A 20,837-nucleotide genomic window follows, 5' to 3' on the forward strand; every position below is an offset into this window, starting at 1 on the left:
AGTGAGAGAGGAGCAATCCAGGGGAGGTTCCTTTCTTAGTTAAGAGAGAGAAATGCTTTTGGTTTGTCTGCTGTTGTTCAAAACCATTGAAGTCATATTTGCAGGAGTCTCACTGGGTGTCAGGAAGAGTCCTGTTGCTTTTTTCGAGTAGCTCTTTCTGGAGAGAGAAGTTCTGAGCATGCAGCCTGATCTTGATGATAGGAAGAAAAGAGTGCTGTAAAGTAGGCATCTACTAGACAGTAAGGTCAACACCAGCTCCCTATAGACCTCCTGCTTCTTTTGGTGTAGACAGATGCTAAGATTTAAAGGAGTGTATGTGAAACATCAATCAAGAAAAAAAGCACATCAGTTCTCTGAGCAATGTTTTTTAATATGGCAGAAGAGACTTCACCAAAGTTAGGAATCCAAATAGAGGGGGGATTAATTTATCTGTATCAATCCAGTGTTTCCAGGTGAGTGCAAAGCTAGTTAAACGAGCAGCGTCTCAAATGTAAATTAGCTGTCTGGGCATCAAAGTGTTGGTGACCATTATCCAGTGTAAAAATAAGCCTGCTGGTTTTAATGGTTTCTGTGATTACACACTGCTCAGGAATGTTTGGAATACTGGGAAAATGCAATTTGTCTTTGGAAACGGTTGGATTGGTTAAAAGTAAACAGAATGTAAACAGGACTTGTTTCTCCAAATTATCTACGTCTGCAAATACTGTATCGTTCTTGTTGGAGTTGGAAAAAGCTTCCAAATGGAAAAGAATTTGTCTTATAGTCAATGATATCAATAGACTTTTTGCAGTGCTACAAACATGAGATTATTAGGATTTTCTCACCTTGGGGTTTATTGCTATGGTTACGTGAAGTGTAGCATTTGTTTGGGTCTTCAGTCCTGGGAAAATTTTGTTGGTTTTAGAGCATTTTAGTGAGCGTTGCTCACACTGCAAACTTAGGCAGTTGTGCTGGGAGGGCAAGGTGTTATTTGCTCTTCTGTCTCTTAGTGATTTGGGTATATTTTTTTTTTTGCCACTGTTTGCTTTCTCATAGGAACAGGAAAGTTCTGAGCTGTTGTGTTTTGTATTTTTGACACCCAAACGACTGTGTTTTAACTTAAGTTTTGGAAAGAAAGTTTATTTTTATATATATATATATATGTTATTTATATCTATAATTAAAAGTAGACACGCATACATACAAACAGTGTTTCCACACAGCATTTGATTAGGAGCCAAATGTAAGACTAAAGAAACATTCTCTAAGTGTATTTTAATACCATGTTTATTTGTGATCTTGTATTTAACGGGTTTGTTACTCATATATTCTCGTCACCATATAGCTGTGCTTACAACACAGTTATTGTGTATGTGAACCTGGGAGAACTGGGAGCAAGGAGTGACGTTGAATTCTAACAAAGGTCCCATTGGTGGTAGGGGACTGAAATTGCTGTAAGGCTTTAAAGCAATTAAACAAATCAGTGCTGATAATGGTTTGTACTTCTGAGGTTCACAGAATCGCAGCAAGGTGGAGGTAGAAGGGATCTCTGGGTTCATCTCCAGAGCAGTGCCAGGACTGCATCACCTGTGCAGCACAGAAGTGCTTCTTGATGATTTGGGGGGAAAAAAATGTTATTTTTTTCAGGTCTCTGAGCCTTTTTGTGGCATATCTTTTATATGTACATACATGTTCCTTATAGAATGGGTTGGAAGGGACCTCAAGGATCATGAAGCTCCAACCTCCCACCACAGGCAGGGCCACCAAGCTCCACATTTCATAGCAGCCCAGGCTGCCCAGGGCCCCATCCAACCTGGCCTTGAACACCTCCAGGGATGGAGAAAATCCTTACAAAGTTCCTTAGAAAAAATTACTTAAGTCTGTTTTTGAGACTGCTTTGCACAGGGTTCACAAAACTCAGAAGAAAACTTCATGAAAGTAAAACAGGAATGCAATTACGTGAGCTTTTCAAACCAGCTTTTACAACTCACCCTCTTGGGCATTCCCAATTCTCACGTGTTGCAGGGAAAAGTTTTGCTGATACAGTTGTGAAGGCAGAGACTGAAACCTGCATACCAAGACCCAATATTTGGGGCAGAGAGCTTCCCAAACAGGCTGTCCTGTAGCTGCTGCCTGCAAAGCTGCTGGGTGAAGGGGCACCCTGGGTCTCGGGCAACTGGCTGCTGTCAGGGCTCCCGGATATCTGTCTCTTTCCCTTTAAGGGTTCATGTCACAAAAAGCCTTCACTGGGGGGGAACAAACTCTTTGCACAAATGAAGGCGACAAAGGAAGGATGCTTATGGGATTTTAATGGTGTTCTGTTTCAACTTCTGCAGATGAGGGAAGGCTCTGAAATTCATCCTGTGTCTAGCAGATAGGTGAGAACATCCACAAGGCAGTGCCAGAGAAAGGATGTTGACCTGCTTCCTCCATAGGAGTCTTGAGATATGCCTCTCCACCTGTGGTAGTGCCAGCTGTAATATATCCAAGGGTTCATTTATCTGCTATTTCTGGACTTGGAAGGTACAGCAGAGAGAATCTCCTTTTTTCTCCTGTTTTCATTTTGTGTATTTTCTCAGAGAATGACAGTGCTTATCCCAGCCAGGATCTGAAACCTACCTTTAATCATGCGCATGGGTCAGTCCTGCTAATGCCTCCTACAGAGTTACTAAGAATCCCTTTCTTTTAATTTGGCATTTATCCTCTGCTAGCAGGGTGGGCAAGCAATGTATCATAACAGCCACTCCATCCACAACTTGCAGCATACAGACAGGATAGAGGAACACTGTGAGTCATTTTCAGGCTGCATTCCAGCTGAATATAGCAAAAACGAGCTGAAATGTATTGTATTGCACAACTTAATGGGGAAAAAAATATCTGTTAAAGGCTATTGAATATAAAAATGCAGCATTTGGTGAAGGCAGTGCTTGAGCCATAGATCACCATCTTCTGGTTCAGCTGTTCAGGGAAAGAATCACGATAAGCTTGTCTTGTTGTCCTGCAGTTGTATTATTTCCTAAGCCTCCCCAGCAAGCTACTATTTGTGCCTGGGACACATGGAGATTTGGTCTGTCCCTCCTTAGGTACATTTGATCTTCACTCTTGTCCTTTTGTAGTTGTGGTGGTGTTCCTATTATCTTCTGATCAATACTACAGTTTTTCTCCCCAGCAGAGTCATTTTGCAAGCTTCTGGTCTCTGCTGCCTTTGATATTTGATTGAATTCAGATAGGATTTTGTGAACGTTCATCAAAGAGAAGCACTTAAGCAAAGAAATCAAGAATTAATACACTATCTTTGTATCATCATCAACTTGGATAAGTTCCAGTCTGCAACCTCAGAAATCACAGGATTTCACTGCATATCACCTAGTTGTGAAGTGGCAAGTTCTGTTCATTCTCAATTCTCATTTGCCAAGCCACCAAGGTCCACGCTGGTTAGACCAACAAGAAACTTGGTTCCTCCCCACCTACATTCACGGTAAAGTTTAGGTATCATTACAGATTCATAATCTATTGCCTAAGATTAGGGTCAGTAAGACAGCATTTATTCCTATTTAATGAAGAGGTATATTAGAAATACTATTTTTATTAATTAGAAATACTAGCGTTTGTGGTTTCAGAGTTTGTTCTGATAGGACCATGCTTGCAACCTGGTATTTAGACTACTACTAAGATATGACCCTGTGGAAGATTTTTAGAGCAGATATCATGTTAGTATTGAAAGAACAATTGATGACTACAAAGGACGCCTATGAATGTGATGTTAGTTTTAAGAGATTTCCATGTAAATTTCACAGGCAAGGAATTAAACAAAAGCACAGGAAATTTCTTAACCAGTGTAGCGACCTCCCATTGTATTGCATTGTCTTGAATAATTTCTTCCTCGTTATGCATTAAACTAAAAAATGATTAGCTGTTGGATCTTATAAGCCAAATAAAAGCAGTAATTCACAGTGTGTTGAGTAAATACTGAATCAAATCTCTGGAAAGCAGGCCTGCCATTCAGAAGGTCTTTGCTGACAGACTAAAGAAATGAGCTGACAGGAACCTCGTGGAGTTCAGCAAAGACAAATACGGGATGCAGTAACCCCATGCACACGTACAGCTTGTGGGCTAGCCCCATACTGGGCTGTGCTAGCTAGAGGTGAGCCAGCAGGTCAAAGGAAATAATGCTTCCCTATTCTTTGGCAATCTGTGTCCAGTTTTGTGCTCCCAAGAACAAGAACGGCTTTGATGAACTGGAGCCAGTCTGGCAGAGGGTCAGCAGCAGGTCTGTGGGGCTGGAGGACCTGGCGTATAACAAGAAGCTGACAGAAAATGCTTGTTCAGCCTGAAGACAAAAAAAAACAAACCACTAACAGGGAATGTTATTGCTAGTGACAATATGAGAGATAAAGTGCAGAATCCCAGAATCATTTTGGTTGGAAAAGACCTTTAAGACCATCAAATCCAACCATCAGCTGAGCTCACCACTAGACCCTGTTCCTAAGTGCCATGTCTGCACATATCTTAAGCACCTTCAGGGATGGGGACTCCACCACTTGCCTGGAGAGCCCCATTGCAGGAAGAAATTATTCTCAATACCCAACCTAAACTCTTGGTGCAGCTTCAGGCCTTTTCTTTGTGGCCTATCACCATCCCTTCCTTCCTTCAGCCTCTAGGCATGTAGTTGTAGAGAGACATGAAGTCTTTCTTCAGCCTTCTCTTCTCCAGACTGAATAACATCAGTCCCTCAGCTGCTCTTCATACATCTTGATTTCTAGAATTTGGACAGATACATAATTGGAAAAAAAAAAAATAAAAAATCTGGTCAAAAATGGAATCTGGCTGATCAGAGAAATTGAGGAACTTGAAGACTTGGAGAATATATTCAACTAGAAGATTTTCCAAACTCGACTGGTCCTGAGTCACCTGAACTGACTGGACCTGTTTGGAGCAGAGGGTTGAAGCAGGTATCATTGGAAAGATCCCAAGCTTTTTTTTCTAGTGTAAATTTTTCTACAATTCTGCGGTTCTATTCTGAATTTTCCCATTTAGGAAATTAAAGTGGAAGGTGGAGTAGAAATATAAGAGAGCTTTTATAAAACACATAAAAGATAAACCATATCAAATTTGTAAAAAACATTTTAAAACCTAGGTAGCGTGGAATAGGACGTTCCAGCTTCTGCACTATGTGCAATCTGTAACTGCTTGGTATTTCCTGGAATAGACTTTTAATGTATACAAGAAACAGGGTTTTCTGTCTTTCATTTTGTCTCAGTCTTGTGGTTTATTTTATCTAGAATGTTGCTTGCTGTATTCTTCCATAAGAATGTGATCTAGCTGCTGTGCAAAATTGCAGTCAGTGATAGCTTCACACGTGTAGCAGCGATGGAATCAGAAGCAGTGAGATTTAAGCATAAGTGTCTGTTGCAATGGTAATGTAATTAAGCCCTACATGTTGTAAAGTGAGATGCATACTCACCCAATCCACTAAAAACAGACCCACAGCATTCCTAATGGTGCAGCAGAGGAAATCACAGAGACACAGAAGCATTCCTGTTCAGAAAGACTTCTAAGATGGTCTAGTCCAACCATCACATAATCTAGTGCAGTTAACTCTATGAAAGAGAGAAAAATGCCCTTTATGTGAGTCGCTTGTATCTTTTGTCCCTCCGACATTAAATATTATCTCCTTTCTTTTCATTCTGCTCTTCTGTCTTTGATTGGAAATGGAGATCCCTGCACAATCAGACACTTTCACAGTGAATCAGAAGAGATTGTTTTAATTTGGTTGCTCACAAAAACTGTAGCAGTTCTGTTTTTCAGATAGCTGCTCAACATAAAGTCCTCATGGAGCTTAACGTGCAGAGCTTAAATCTTTGCTAATATTATTCAGATCAGCATTTGACCCTTTGAATAGTCTGAGGGTTTACATTTAGCCGACTTCAGAATAGCAAAAATCAAACCTTGTTGTCACTGTGGGTTGGCAAAGCACATCCAAAACCAGATTTATATTTTCAGGGGAGACAAGACCACAATATTATCACTAGAAAATATTCCGATTTTGCATAGAGAGTAAATTCTAGAAATGGATTTGTGTAACTTCAGCAGATCTGTATCACGTTGGGAGCCACAAGTTTATTTTTGACAGAAAAAGTGTTCTCACTTGACCTGTTGGATTTATGGCTCAGTCGTAGCTCTTCTCACCTCTGTGTGCAGGTAGCAACAGGCTGCTAGAAGTCCTTTGTCATCTGTATCACATCTAGTGCGCTAGAGGCTTACGCTGATTTACTTCAGGCATTCTACAAGAAACTGCATTAAAAGCTACAAGAAAATGGTATAAATTAGTAATATCAAAACCACCTTGGTGTATGTGTTTTATTCTCAAGGAGTTCCTAGCTTGAGCATTTGTTTCCAGGCTGTTCTTTCGCAGCATGCATAAGGGCCGAAGGTAGTGCTGTTAAGTGCTGTTGTAACTTTGCAACTGGAACTTAGGAAGCAATCATTACATTTGGTTTTCCACTTGATCGAATGAAGGAAGGATGGAGAATCTTCGTCAGGGAGCTGGATTTTATTTCCCAGGGCTGACAGCCATTTCCACAGCTTTATCAGACCTACTAGGAACTTCTCCTACCATGGTCAGATGGTATTATTTAACATCAGTTCATCCACTTGTGTGGGATTCAGATCCTATATCATACAGTGACTCTGACAAGAGGATGCTTTTACTAGGAGCATTATTCAAAGCACTGTTGATTTTCTCAGGCTGCAGGCATCTGCAAAAAAACCTTGTAGAACATAGAGCATCTGGTATCGAGTCCTCCCTCCTTGCAAAGACCATACCAAACAGCTTAGAAGTGGAACACGTACTCTACATCCGCTCGGAAATATTGTCTTCTTCTGTTCACTGTACATGTATTAGCTGTCAGCTCGTATCATCAGCTATTAATTTCATATCTGAAAATCGGAACTCAAGCAAATCTTCAGCTACTAATCACACCCTTCTTAAATTGGGAGTTAACTCTTGCTGTACCCCAAGGTTGGAGGTCTAAATGCTGGCTCAGGTATTTGAAGAAATATATTAGCGAGGTGACTGCTAACCTGGTTAACATATGTTGTATTTTAAAGAAAGAGACTAAAACAATGATGTGATGCCAGCATCTCTGATGAATACTGGATGTGATTCTAAAAGTGTCAGGAAAATTCAGGAACCCTAAAGAAGCCAAGCGACCACCAGTCGGGATTAAATTTTCTCCCACAATTTATATGATGGCATGAGAATCCACAGCAGCTTCTAAAAGCTTGGTCAAGTAATCAGTGCCAAATTATGGTAGCATTACTCTACTACAAGCACCTTAATAATGAATAGGCTTCAATCTTCCCAGTACTGCTTCCAAATCTCACTACTGAAGTTGTTGTTCTTCGCATCCGTTGCGTTATGTTGTTAAGTGCAGTATTTTGTACTTAACTAGATGATCTTGTAGGTCCTTTCCAACCTTCTATGTGATTCTATGATTCTATGATTCTGTGACTTCGAAAAGAAGACTTTTTTCTATTATTTTGTAATTAAGGGCTTTGCAATTTATTTATTCATTCATTCATTTATTCCTTTTTTTTCCTGTAGACATTTGGTTCACCGTGCCACTCCTTACAAAAGAAGAACCCCAATGATTTTATTTTACTCAATCTGAACCTACAATAAAATCTACATAAGAGAAAACCTTTTATACGTGAATGCATTTTGACATTTCCAAAATTCAGTTCTTTTCATTTTGAGGTTAAACTGACACACCTGTAAGTGACTACTAATAAGAATATCAGGGTGAACAGTGCCATGCATTCTAACTCTTTATAACTGATTCTGAAGAGAAGGATATCTCAGTAGTAGGACCCTGACTCTCTCTTGCTAAATCTCTAGTTTTCAAGCCTTTGTGCACTTTAAAATCTTTTGGCTAACTGCAGAATAAAAGTAGAATGAAAAAGGTAGATTTCTGTATTTAAAAACATACTCTGTTTTTTCTCCTTTGTTAATAGCTAGTTGACATAGAACCAGCCTATGCTGCTGCTTTTGGTTTGATTTGGTTTGAATACAGATTTGATTGCAACCCATTTTAACAATGTGCAGAGAACAGTCTCTTGTTATATTTATGTCTAGCAGGCTGGCTGAATGAATGAATACTATGTGCAGAGGTGTTATTAATGCAGCACAACCATTTGCATAGCAGGCTCTGCAAATTAGGAAGATTGAAGGTCAAATTCCCCAAAGCAGCCCTTATTGTTTATGTTTTATGGCCTGAGCACTCTATATCACTTTTAATTACTGATGTGAAATAAACAGTGGTTTCTGTCTTAAGATGGGACTCAGAGGAGCTGTGCTAATTTGCAAGAACTGAAGATCTTAGCAGTTGGGTTAATGATTCGTAATTAAATTTACAAATCAGATTAAGTTTGAATGAATTCCTTTCAGGTGGCTTTAAAATAACACATATCTAAAACATAGGGTTACAATAAAGATTAATGTTGGGTCTAATCATTATGGTATCGTTATGTAAGCAATTTAGAATTAGAATTTTCTCATCATTCATCTCTTTCCAAATGAGAAAAAAATAAACTGTTTTCATGAAAGAAGAGTTCTAAAATACTCTTACTCGTTCTGACAGTTGTACACCCAACTTCATCGTCAGTTCTAATTCCAGCATGTGGGTAACTTTGGTTTTTGTGGATATCTGAAGCTAGTAGAAATTTAGAGTTACAGCTCTAAGGGAACATCCATTAGGCACATAGTTAGACAGTGCATCTAAATATTCCTGGAGCTGCAGCTATTGCCCAGCATCCTTCTATCTGATTGAGGTTGGATGTCAGGGGAAGTTGTGTGCTGTGAGAGTGGTGAGGTGCTGGAACAGCTGCCCAGAGTGGCTGTGATGCCCCGTCCATCCCTGGAGGTGTTCAAGGCCAGGTTGGATGGGGCCCTGGGCAGCCTGGGCTGCTGTGAAATGGGGAGGTTGGTGGCCCTGCATGGCACAGGGGGGTTGGAGCTTCGTGATCCTTGAGGTCCCTTCCAACCCAAACCATTGTATGGTTCTGTGACTCTGTTATCAGGGTTTGGTAAAATGCAGATCTGGGTGCTCCATTCATGCAGCACAAAGTATGAGTTCGAGCTAAATTATTATGTGTCATTCAGAATGTCAGCAATCACTGACCTGCAGCGTTTTCAGATACCTTCTGGGTGATCTTAGTGTCTTTGTCAATGAATTACATCCCGTTGTAAACTAAAGGAGCTTTAAACAATTGCACGTGTAAAATATTGAACGGGAGCAGAGTACTGTAGGATTTAGCTGAAATAGTGTTAACATTAGCTCATTATATCAATATTTGTAAGATTCTGATTCTCAAGGGCTGCTTCTCTGAAAGGCTGCATAGATTCATTATCAGCTTAAACCATTGGTACAAGAACTGCCTTTATCTCGAAAGTATAAATAGTGACTTGTCAGGAGAATACGAAGACTTTCCCACTTGACAAGTGAATGGAATGTGCAACAAAGGCTGCAGATGTCTGAAATTTGAGCTGAACATATATTACTTCTGGAGAGTATCCTGTACTGAAAAGGTATAAAATGTTTTACAAAAAATGTTTCTTCTAACGTGTTGTCTTAAATTCTATATTAGTTAAGCAAATATTTAAATATTATATTAGCTTTTCTGCATGCTTGACATGAATATAATTCTTCCTTCCTGCCAAGTATGTCAAAACCCAAATTCACTTTCATTTGCCAGGTTAAATGTTTATTTTGTTTTCCCACATAATGTACTCTTTAAAGTGTCACCAGCATACCAAATCTGATTGCTTTTTAATAGGAACGTGGTGGGAGTTTTTTGTTTTCCTTAGGAAACGGGATAAACGGTCAGTAAAGCTTATGGTAATGAATCCACACACAGTAGATGCTCTTTGCTCCCATTCCCTAATCTCAAAATTAAAGACAAAAATCCTGTCGTAACTATTGTCATTCCTATACATAAATGAAGAGTCTATGGTAGTGGATTGAACAAGCAGTGCTACTGACAGGAGACCAGCACGTGTAGGACCTTTTTATTCTGCTAAAGAGAATTGACTCACGAGGGCTCAACAAAACAAGATGTTAGCTGGCTTGTTTTGCACCAAAATGGCCAAGATTATTTAAAATCCGATTCATTGGAAGATTGCCTTTAAAACATTGTGTGTTTGCTGGTGTGGAACTTCTACAGGTCAGGCAGTAAAAGCTGTTGGCATATATTTACAAATCTTTTCACAAGCCGGTAAGTTACACTTTGATTTTCAGCCTTGAAAGAGTCTCAAAATATTCCTTCACTCTTCACCAGCCCAAGGAAAGCTGGCAAATGTTGTTAACAAATCAAAATCTTCAGAATTCCTGACCACTAAAAGCTTGGTCAGAACATTTCAGTTCAACTTCTCGTGCAAACTAAACTGTAAGGCATCAGTTTAAGTGTTATTGAAAGTTCTATTCAATTTAGAAGCATGTGTTTTGAGATAGGTTTTATTTTGGAGGAGGAGGAGGAGGCAATAGGGATGTTCATTTTAAGAGAACTCCTGGAGTGACTTTGGATGATGGTGATTGTTTTGAATTAATGACAGCATGTGTTTCTTTGGTTTTGTGTAAACGCTTAATAATTCTGTGGTTCATTTATCGCTAGGTCTGGTGTAAGGTCCTAACTAAATAGATTGTTCTAAATTAGCTGATGGTTCAAATTAACTTGCTTCCAAAAGCGAAATCGTCTTATCAAATCCTGGAACTTCAGCATCTTCCCTTTTATTTCTTACATTAGAAAAAGTAAAGAGGAAGTCAAGGAAAAAAGAGAAGCTTGTGAGCAATCAAACACTGCTTTTGGGAAAAGAGTCATTTTGTGACCCTAATTCTCATTTATATAGCAGAGACAGTGCTCACAAAAAGACTGTGAGCTATTACTTCAAAAAATTGAGAAACAGTAATGAATAGCAGCGTGGAGAACTGTGTGTAGTTAATTAACAAGCATCACGTGGTCATTAACATTTGACTAATGAAGCGTTCATTCTGGGCCAGATTCTGCTCCTACTGTCATGAATGATATCGCAATGAATAAAAACAATAATAAAATACCCTGGTTTTTAGGGTCTGCTTACTCACACCTTCATGTACTCATAGAAAGTCGTGAATGCACTTCTTAAATAAATTCATCGTAATAGTTTCCACATTTGGGTTTTTCATGGAAACTGGATGAGCTAAATCTAAATTCTACTTATCCTTGTAATTAATGAAATAGATTCATTAGTAAATTAATGGTCTGGAACGATGCCCCATCCCTGCAGGCATTCAAGGCCAGGCTGGATGTGGCTCTGGGCAGCCTGGGCTGCTGGTTGGCGACCTGCACACAGCAGGGGTTGGAGCTGGATGGGCATTGTGCTCCTTTGCAACCCAGGCCAGTCTATGGTTCTGTGATTTCCTGTTCTGGATGCAAGTGTCTGTGCATAAAGTGGGTACAAAACCAAATCTGTTGATAATGGTGGGGAAACATTATCAGGATGAGAGGTACTTAAGGATTTTCTTCAAATGATGCATAGTGTAATAACTGTGAGAATCCACTTTAAATATTAAATAAACACGCATTTTAAAGAATATTTTTATCTATCTGCACTTTTGTTAATCCATCTATCTGTATCTCTGTTCATAAAATTAAAAGAAATACTCTAATTTTTTTTTTTTCCTTTTCCTTTTACTTACATGTGAACCTCCACAAATGTTGTTTTATTTTTAAACAGATTCTGTCACTGATGTTGATGTAAATTTGGGACAAAATGTAAATCTCATTATACAGAAGGGAGTGCCTTGCTGTTTGCATCTTGTGGGCAATGCGGTGATGCTCAGTCTGATGACTGAATGCCTTTCTTGTAAGATGCTGAGCTTAAACTCATCCATGAATGAGTAAAGAGTCAGGAGAAGTGTTTGGAAGAATGCTTTCCAGAAGACATAAAAGTATCCTAATATTAACCTGGTATGTAAAGGTTTTGATGTACAGCCAGATGGAAACCACAGAAAGGTGTTACAGTGTCCCCAATCAGAAAAGTGAGGGAAGTTCAGTCTTTTTCATACATTCATAAATCCCACATCACTTTTTAAGTGTGGTAACATCGTTTATCCCAAAATGTTTTACCGTTTTTGGAAAGCTCTGGTAGAAGATAGCTGTAAATGTAATGCATGCTTTTAGAAAATTCATGATGATGCTTACAGTAACAGAAAAAAATATTTTCCTGCAGAAATCAAAGGTATCCCATGAACTGGAAATGTTTCGTTTGCTGGTTCCAACTCCACATTTCAGACTCACAGTAATAAATTTAGACAAGGAATTTGGATGTGATACGGAGCTGATTCAAATAAATACAGTATGTGGAGATTTTGCATATGTTCAAAGGGAAATATTAGGGCAGTGGTGAGTTCCTATAAGGAGGTCACTGTTATTTATTCCTCAAGCAGTGAGATTGTGACTACTGGGAATTATTCCATTAATTTTGTTATTGTCTACAAGGTTCCATTTGCTTTCGTTCTTTAGGATTCCCTTGAAATTTTTACATAATCTTAAACTGTCTTGCCAGCTCCCTTCCTGCTACTTATCTGCTCTGTTAGCTTTCATTTTTAAATACTTAAAGAAAGATGGAGAGAGTTGACACACGCCCAGAGTACAAAGCTGCCTTTGTTATATGGTTTCGAGAGCAGAGCAGGAACCAAATTTACTGAGTCATTCTTTGGGCTTGGCTTTTGTGTTGCTCTGCTGGCAAAGCTATCCTTCAGTCACGGGGCTCATCCGGCGTTTCGTGCACGTCTGTAACGTAAGGGTTCCATCACTGATGTCCACAGTTAATGAACTACTGAGAAATTCACAGATGTGATTCATCTGACCTATTGCTAACGTCCGTTTCAGGAAGAAGTTGGTCTTTGAAAGTACCTTATTATCTTTGTGACTAAAAGAACTTCAGATGACTAATTAGCATGCTGTAGATGTCTTTCTTTCTTTTGTCCCTAAACAGAAAATATCGTGATTGTTTTAAAGCCTACTTTGATCTGCATTTGTTACCATCCACAGCAGGACATCTCTATTAAAATAGAAATCATCTTTGTCTGCCTGAGAAAGACCTCGTGTTTTCTTTTAATAACGAAGATTCGAGGAAGTTTGCACTCAAGTGAGCTTTCATAAACAGTGTTACATCAAAGGCCTTCTTTGTAATGCAGGTTTGTTCAGATTAATGGTTACTGCAGAATGTATGGTATGTTCTATAAGAGGTGGGTAAAAATGATAAAAACGGCCGGGTGTCTGTGCTTTATAGCCAAATCAAGTTTAGTGTAACAAAAGCTATTGATCTTTCCCAAGTGGCGTTTTTATTTTCCGTATAAAACTGAGTGAGATTAATCTTTGCAAATGCTCACTCATGAAGCACCTTTTTCTTTTGTTAGCCAATTCAGGTGATCGTTGGAAAGCTACTTTTTTCCTTTACGTAGCAGAAATCTTCAGACAGTGGTAATTCTCAGAGAATTTCAAGATTATAAGATTTTTAGAGAACGTGTTTTCAGCATGTCACAGAATCCTTAAGGTTGGAAAAGACCTCTAAGATCATCCAGCCCAACCATGCACCTATCACCGATAGTATGAACCAATGCCTGTTTACAGAGGATTGTTCATAAATTGTTCATAAACATCATAGATTGTTCAGTCTAATCTTTAAAAGATGCTGGACTCCAGATGAGATGCTGGTAGAATTGAAGCCAGTAGCAAAACTATCTAACTTCTTGCAAGCCTTCCAATATTGAACCCTTCAAAATTTGCTTTATTTCTCCAACTATAGTTGCAGCCGGAGAGCTTTTTCTTCTATGGAGTAGTCAGCTAACTCCTTTTGCAGTAGGTGCACCGTGAGGAGGTATTTAGTATGGAAAGCAGGAAATCATGCCACGGTTTGAATACGCAGGCAGTTTGGGAGCCAACATCTTTGTCATTAACGTTGATGCCAAACACAGGGGTGTCCAACCATGCCACACACCATTTTCAAATGTTCCAGCTTAGCAGCAACTCAGCACATTTCCTTCAAACACTCAATAGTTGGTAAGCAAGTTAACATTTGGCTTCTTGCCTTTCCCCCAGCACAAAGACCTTGATATCTCAAGTGTGACAGCTCTGAAATGGAATCAGAATAAGATTATTTTTCATCCTGGATGGCAGCTGACAACATTGAACTCTTCACTTTTTCTTTCCTGTCTCTCTTTAGTCTTTCTTTTTAATTCTTCATGCTGAAAGAGAGAGATAATGCAACACATTTTTGGAAGACTAAGCATAGATGTACTGTGCCAGGTCCTATCTGCTGCGTCCTTCAGCGTGTTCCAAGGAAAGCATGTGAAGTATTTTCAGTCTGCTGTGCACCACATAATTCAGCTTCTTAACTACTTAGAATGACTAGTACTACTGTAAAGGGAGTGAAAACTACATACGTACATATATATTTAATACATTTTGATAAACTGGTGGGGTGGTATAATTCAAGTCATTTCTTTAATCAGGTTTCAAGTTGAGATTGCTTTAAGGCAGCATGGCAATAGGATTTCACTGTTTCTTCGTGTAGGAATGACTCTCAGCAGACTTGCCTGTATACTGATAAAAGAGGACTTCAGTTCTGTTGGAGTGCTGCTCCTTTCCAAAAGAGAATCTGGAGAATTTCATATTTATAAAATTTAAGCATTTTTTGTAAAATGATAGTTGAAAGAATAAAGTCTGTGGGAAAAGAGCAAATGGGTTTTTTTTTGGTAGATTTAAAAGGAAGCATGGCATACAGTTTATAGCATTTTTTCAATTTTCCCATGTCTTCCCCCTTGTATTGGCAAAACCACAAAATGCACACATTCTGCCAATCTGTCAACGATTGTAAATTACTGCTACACTGATTGACAGAGCTTCAGTCCAATCGCATCTTGAACCTTGATACCTGGACCAATGGAAACTTCAGTGAATTTCCACATCAGGTACAGAGTAACCCTGCACATCAGCACCCGTGGGTCCCACCTGGCTGTGCAGCAGCCCTGGGAGGCAGCAGGTTGCATTCAGTTAGCAGTAGTTCTCATCACAGCTGAAACAAAGCTCTCAGTGAGCAGCAGTAGGGGAAATGTGCCTGCAGGCTGGAGGAAGTAGTCATTCCTTTCAACTTGATGTTACTGAGGCCAAATCTGCAATGTAACAGCCAGTTTTTTGGATCCTTCCATTTCAAAGAAATCTTGAGAAAATGGAGCAGAAAACTGGTATTAAACAAAATTAATTGTGGGGGTTGGCCTCTTCTCCCATGTGAAAGGGGTTGAACTAGAGGAAATGTTGCCATGGGAGGTTCAGATTGGAAGTAAGGAAAAACTTCTCCAAAAGAGTGAATGGGCTGCCCAGGGAGGTGGTTGAGTTACCATTCCCATCTGGGAAACATTTAAATATTGTATTGCAGAACATGATTTAATGGGGAAATGTTGGTGGTAGGTGGGCAGTTGGACTGGATGAGATAGAGGTCTGTTCCAACCTTGGTGATTCTATGAGTCTAAGACTTTGTTGGAGTGAGCCATGGCTGACTTGATTTTGTGTAGGCAGGAGTCCTGTTTTAGACTGGACTGTAGAGCAGAAGGAGGTCAGCTGGATCTCAGCCATCAGTTCTATGAGCCTGCACACTGATGTGTACAAATTTAAGACAATTGTGTCACATGCAGAGAAGTTTAGTCCATTCAGTTACTTACCAGTGGTTCTGTTATTTATTTCATCATTATCTGAAAATGTCCAACTAGCAATTTGTGACTGGCAGACAGAAATGATTGCAGAATGTAATCCGTATTTGCATAAAAAAGTTTAAATTATTTAAATGCAGTCTCTTAATATGTGAAATATTTAAGTTAAAATTAGATGCCCTTCAAAGATGTAGAATAATTTCTATGTTTCTGTGATTCTATGTAGTAAAGTTATGCAAGAATTCCTACAACTGAATTTTAGTATATTATGTGAGAAGTGTCCTGCACTATGCAGAAGATCAGATTAGGTGATCCTGGCGGTTCTTTCTGTCTTGAAAAATATGATTGAATTAATTCAGAGGCAAAGCAGATCTCTGTTCTGATCATGCTAGATGAGGATTGAAGTTATTGTGACGTTCATTTTTACAGAATACAAAATAAATTTAGACCTAATGTCTTGCTGGAATAGATTGGCTGAGAAGTTTTACTTATCTGAAAAAGCAGCTCCACAAAATGTAGTCAAGATGCCAGAAGAATGCATGGAAGGATTGAAAAGTACTTAAAGGGAATGTTTTCTATCTGGTTGACGAAGAGTCAAAAAACAGCAGAAATGATTGACTGGGTAGAGATGAAAAGAAAGAAGGAAAGAAGGTGTGTTCCTGAATGGCAGGTGGTTCCATTCACAGCTAGGTTGAACGTGATGTCTGTCAATGAGATCTTCTAATGGCTGGACTGCACTGTCATAGAAGAGCAGGAAGAGAACAGAGGAAGAAACAGTATTTGAAGTACTGATTTTTTTCTGATATTAGAAAGTTTCAAGGCCAAATGTTGGTAGCTTTGCCCATCCTCAAATACTCTCATCAACAGCGCTTTTATGTTCTGCTAAACCAGGTTAATGGACTCTGCAAATTTCAGTTCATCAGACGCAGAGGAGCCCAGGGACTCAAAGAAAAAAATTGTGTGTGTGCTTTTTGTTTGTTTTATTGCTTGTAATGCCTACAGAGCTGTATTCCACCTCCAGCAGTCACGGGGTCTTGAGCTGTATGGACTAACTGCAGGGCCGTCAGCCTCCCCTGACACCGCTCTGTATTCTGAACCATAGTTCTGCTCTTGCCAGGTTTAATGGTTTCTTTTATGTTTGGAAGATGGTTATGTTTGTTTCCTTGATGTGTAAAACAAATAGTATGCTTTCTTTGTTTAAGAGACTTGATTCAACTGTCTTCATCTGAGAAGGATAATTGTTCTCTTTAACCTAACTACTGCTTCCTGCCCCCAATATCTCTTGATCTCTTCTAGAGACCAGATCCTTACCCTGTGAAAATCCACTCTGCACCTCTTGAAGTAAACAGATCTCAGGCGTGTGCTCAGTCTTAAATCCAGCAGTGAACATTTTAAGCCACTTTTCTTAAGCTCTGATTTACTTTCTTCTCCTGTAGCAGGATCTTAAACTGGAAGTGGACACACTTCTCTTACCTCCTGGGGCCAATGAGAAGCGACTGTATTTCTGCATCTGAAATTGGTCAATGCACGTTTAATTTGGGGAGGGGTTACTGGAAGGTTGTGGCAGGGGCACCGTGCTGCTATAATCTCTGTTGTGGAATGCAGTTCTTACTGGAATAAGGTTCATCATGTGCTTCTACTCTTTTGTCAGAGAGCAGAAAGACAAACACGGATGATGGACTCAGTCCAGTACGCAGAATTCTGTGAAAGTCGGCAGTTGAGTTTTTGTAAGTATGAAAACGGCTGCGTTGCAATCAGGTGTTCAACTGTTGTTTCATGTTGTAGAGAAAGCAGCAGAACCTCGTGCTCCTTGAAAGCACTTTTGTTTCACCCACAATAATACAAGTATAAAAAGGAAACTATAAAAAATAATTAAAAAAAATACTTTGTCCTCATAATTCCTGGGAATGGTTAATTTTGCATAGTTTCAGGCTATCTAGCAGAGTGTTTCTGTGAAGGTTTACCAGATTCAGATACTGGGCTGGTGGGAACTGCTGCAGAGACAGAACTTGAAAGGAGTTAATGGGCTGCAGCAGCCATGCTTGCCTGAGGTCTGTCGTGGTGCTGGTATGGGCAGCACATTAATAACACGTCACCGTTGCAGGTCCCAAGGAATGCATGTAAAATTAGAGAAGAGCAGCAAGTTTTGCTTTTATTTCTGTATCCGCAGTGACACAAAGAACTTACTAAAGAGTCTTTTTCTATTTTAAGCTGTAAGCTCCTGCTGTGGAATTTATTCAATGTTAGCCAAATTCATCAGTATATGCCATTCCAACACTAATAACATGATGACAGAATTAGGGCTTTACTAGCACTGAAAACCAACTTACTAGAAGTACTTGTGGGCCACAACTATAACGAGCTGTAAATTAATGGGCTTGATCATGTAGCAAAACATCATTACAGAGGCACTTAAGTGATGACTAAGGCTTAAGGTCGAATGTCAGAAAAAGCGAGGTTAGAGAGCCCTTAAAAATGGTGACAAAACAGCACATGATCCGACACCAGGCACTGAGCACAATGATGTCTTTAAATGAGAGACCTTATCTTGTTCTTCCTAGCAGGACTCTTAAATGCGAAGAACGAGTGAGTCATTTGTGACAAACAAATGACACATTGGAAATACTGTTCTGTGTCAGCAAATGTCAGAAAACGCTTTTTGTAGGCATTTATTTTCCTAACTCAGAATGTTTTGTGCGCTCGGTTTCGATTTGGCATCACGCATCTGTGAGCCATTAGATGAATGATACCTCAGATCAGGGTGACTTCAGCAAACGAGAGGTTTGTGATGAAGCCATTTTTAAAACCCCCAAACAGTCGTCTGGAGAGAGAGCAAATGCAAATCTTAATTTGCAAAAACAACTCGAATGTTGCTGACCAGGGGACTGTGATTTATAAAAAAAACCTCCGTGGGATGTTAGTAGTGTTTTTAAATGACCGTAGAAAGAAATAGAAAGGTTATTTTTGCTAATTTTCTTTTTATTTTATTAAAAATTGCATTTATTAATGAAAATTTATTGTTTCGAGTAGCAAACCCTTTTTACTGTAATATAAATGCATGAATATTAGGTCCCAGGAGATCAGATCTTGGACTTGAAGAAGTCTGTTCTGGCGGTGTATGTTGCTGATTACAGCACCACATTCTGCGCTGCTTTAAAGGCAGGCAGAAGAAGAAGAGATTCACCAAAGGCTCAGGCACTGTGGGATCTCATTCCATCCTAAAAAATAATCTGTATTGACGTTTGTTTCTGTTTGATACCTGCCTTCTCTTTAGCTTTTTACTCCTCAGTGAGGACCCTCTTTGAAAGAGCTGTTTTAGGTGAATACAGGGTAATCACTGCATTGTGACTGTCCTGTCCTCATATTAAGACCTCTGTATGACTTGTTTCTGTCTGTGATCAGCTTGCCTGCCTGTGGCTGAAGTAAACTCATCCTTCTTTTGGTTTTTATGTGCCTTTCCATGATGCTTTTTCAGTTCCATTTGGGTATCTCTTTTACCCTCTCAGCAAGGTCTCTCATGTTGCCTTGCTCCATATTTTTCTCTGTTCTTCTTCCTGAGCGATCTCATCCATTAGCAGTGTGAAGCTCTTGTCTCAGTGTTGATCATTTGCAGATCTACATTATGTCCTTACCTCCGATGCACAATTTAAAAAATACTCCTCCACAAATCATGTTGGCTGGCTTGTCAGCACCTAACCCCCGCTCAGTACAGCACAGCACTTCCGACTCCTTCTACTGTCCATCATTTGTCTTCACTTTGTTAAATCAATTATATCCCTTTTATCTGGGCTCCAAACCTCAGGTTTGGGTTGGTTTCCTCAAACGCCTTTTTCTGCCATTTGTCAAAGCTGCAATGCAATCCTGTTACTTCTTTTACCATCATACATTTCAAATCAGATTTATTCTGTCTACTGTCCTCTGAGGTAGGTCCTTCTTCTGAAATGTCTGGAACGTTCTTCTCCTTTCTCCTCCTTATGGGTTTCCAAAATGTTGTGTATGAAACAGTGGCCTTTCCTCATTAGTTCCATTTTTAATTCCCTCTGTGGCCGATTCAATTACACTGACACTCTGTGTTACCTTCACAGTATTTCCACATTATTTTGGCCTACCTGCCACTAACATTTCCTTTTTCCCCCATGATTTGAACTGACAGCAAAGAAAGCATCCAAGTTTCGTGACTGGTTGGATTGTAGCAGCATGGAGATAAAGCCAAATGCGGTTGCAATGGAGATTTTGGCATATTTAGCCTACGAGACTGTGGCACAGGTAAGGGAGCAGCCTGGCTGAGCAATAACTAACAGGCATGAATTGGTGACTTTGGGATACACTAACTGGGCCAAGCAGGTTGATTGAATCCCTACCTGTCCTTCAGTTTGCTCTGCAGCAAATGTATGCCATACCATAGTCACCCATCTGATAACACACAATTAGAAATGTTTTCTAACAGAGGGGAGTGGAGTCCAGCACGAGCTTTATTCAAATCCAAACTGAAACCACACACTTTGCTATGTGACCTTTGGCAACACGCTGAGGCTCATTCAAGCCGATTGCACAATTGGATTAAAAAGCAGGATTTCCTGGAAAACAAAACGTCACCTTAGTGCCAAGCCAAGCCCTCTTGGGTAGATAAATCACTCCATTTATTTACAGAAGTGGAAAAGAGGTTCCTTAGGCTAAAAAATCTCAGTAATTTTGTTTTCTACTGAGAAACACTAAGAGTAATTTGCCTCAGCCCACTCCTCCTATCTCTTCTTTGTTACAATTGCGTTCATGATGCATAAACCAGCGTATTTATTGGCTGTTTTTGCCTCTGCAGTTGGTGGACTTGGCCCTTTTGGTTAAACAAGACATGACTCCTAAGGCCGGTGACCCATTCAGTCATGCCATATCTGCCACCTTCATACAGTATCACAACTCTACTGAGGTACATGTTGCTTTCTCACATATTTATATGATAATAATGCAGGGGAATGTGAATAAATCTATTTTGTTACCATATTACATATAGTATTACGTGTATTTGGTAGTTGCATTCTATACAGGTATTGTTATTTAGTAGCTGCATTTTACATAGGTTTTACTGAAACATGGTATTAACATGGGCTTCTG

General features: G+C 39.5%; 1 protein-coding gene across 4 annotated transcripts in view; it reads left to right on the forward strand.

The window, feature by feature from the left end:
• Positions 1-20,837, forward strand: part of SUPT3H (SPT3 homolog, SAGA and STAGA complex component) — a 268,403-nt gene that overhangs the window by 189,571 nt on the left and 57,995 nt on the right. For all 4 annotated transcript variants that reach the window (XM_052693150.1, XM_052693143.1, XM_052693167.1 and 1 more), the window contains 3 exons: positions 17,380-17,455; positions 19,882-19,994; positions 20,545-20,652. In XM_052693150.1, coding sequence (XP_052549110.1) covers positions 17,380-17,455; positions 19,882-19,994; positions 20,545-20,652 — 297 coding nt within the window. The remainder of the gene's footprint in view (positions 1-17,379; positions 17,456-19,881; positions 19,995-20,544; positions 20,653-20,837) is intronic.

This window comes from Tympanuchus pallidicinctus, unplaced genomic scaffold (genome assembly GCF_026119805.1).
Source record: "Tympanuchus pallidicinctus isolate F22 unplaced genomic scaffold, pur_lepc_1.0 scaffold1, whole genome shotgun sequence".
NCBI lineage: Eukaryota > Metazoa > Chordata > Aves > Galliformes > Phasianidae > Tympanuchus > Tympanuchus pallidicinctus.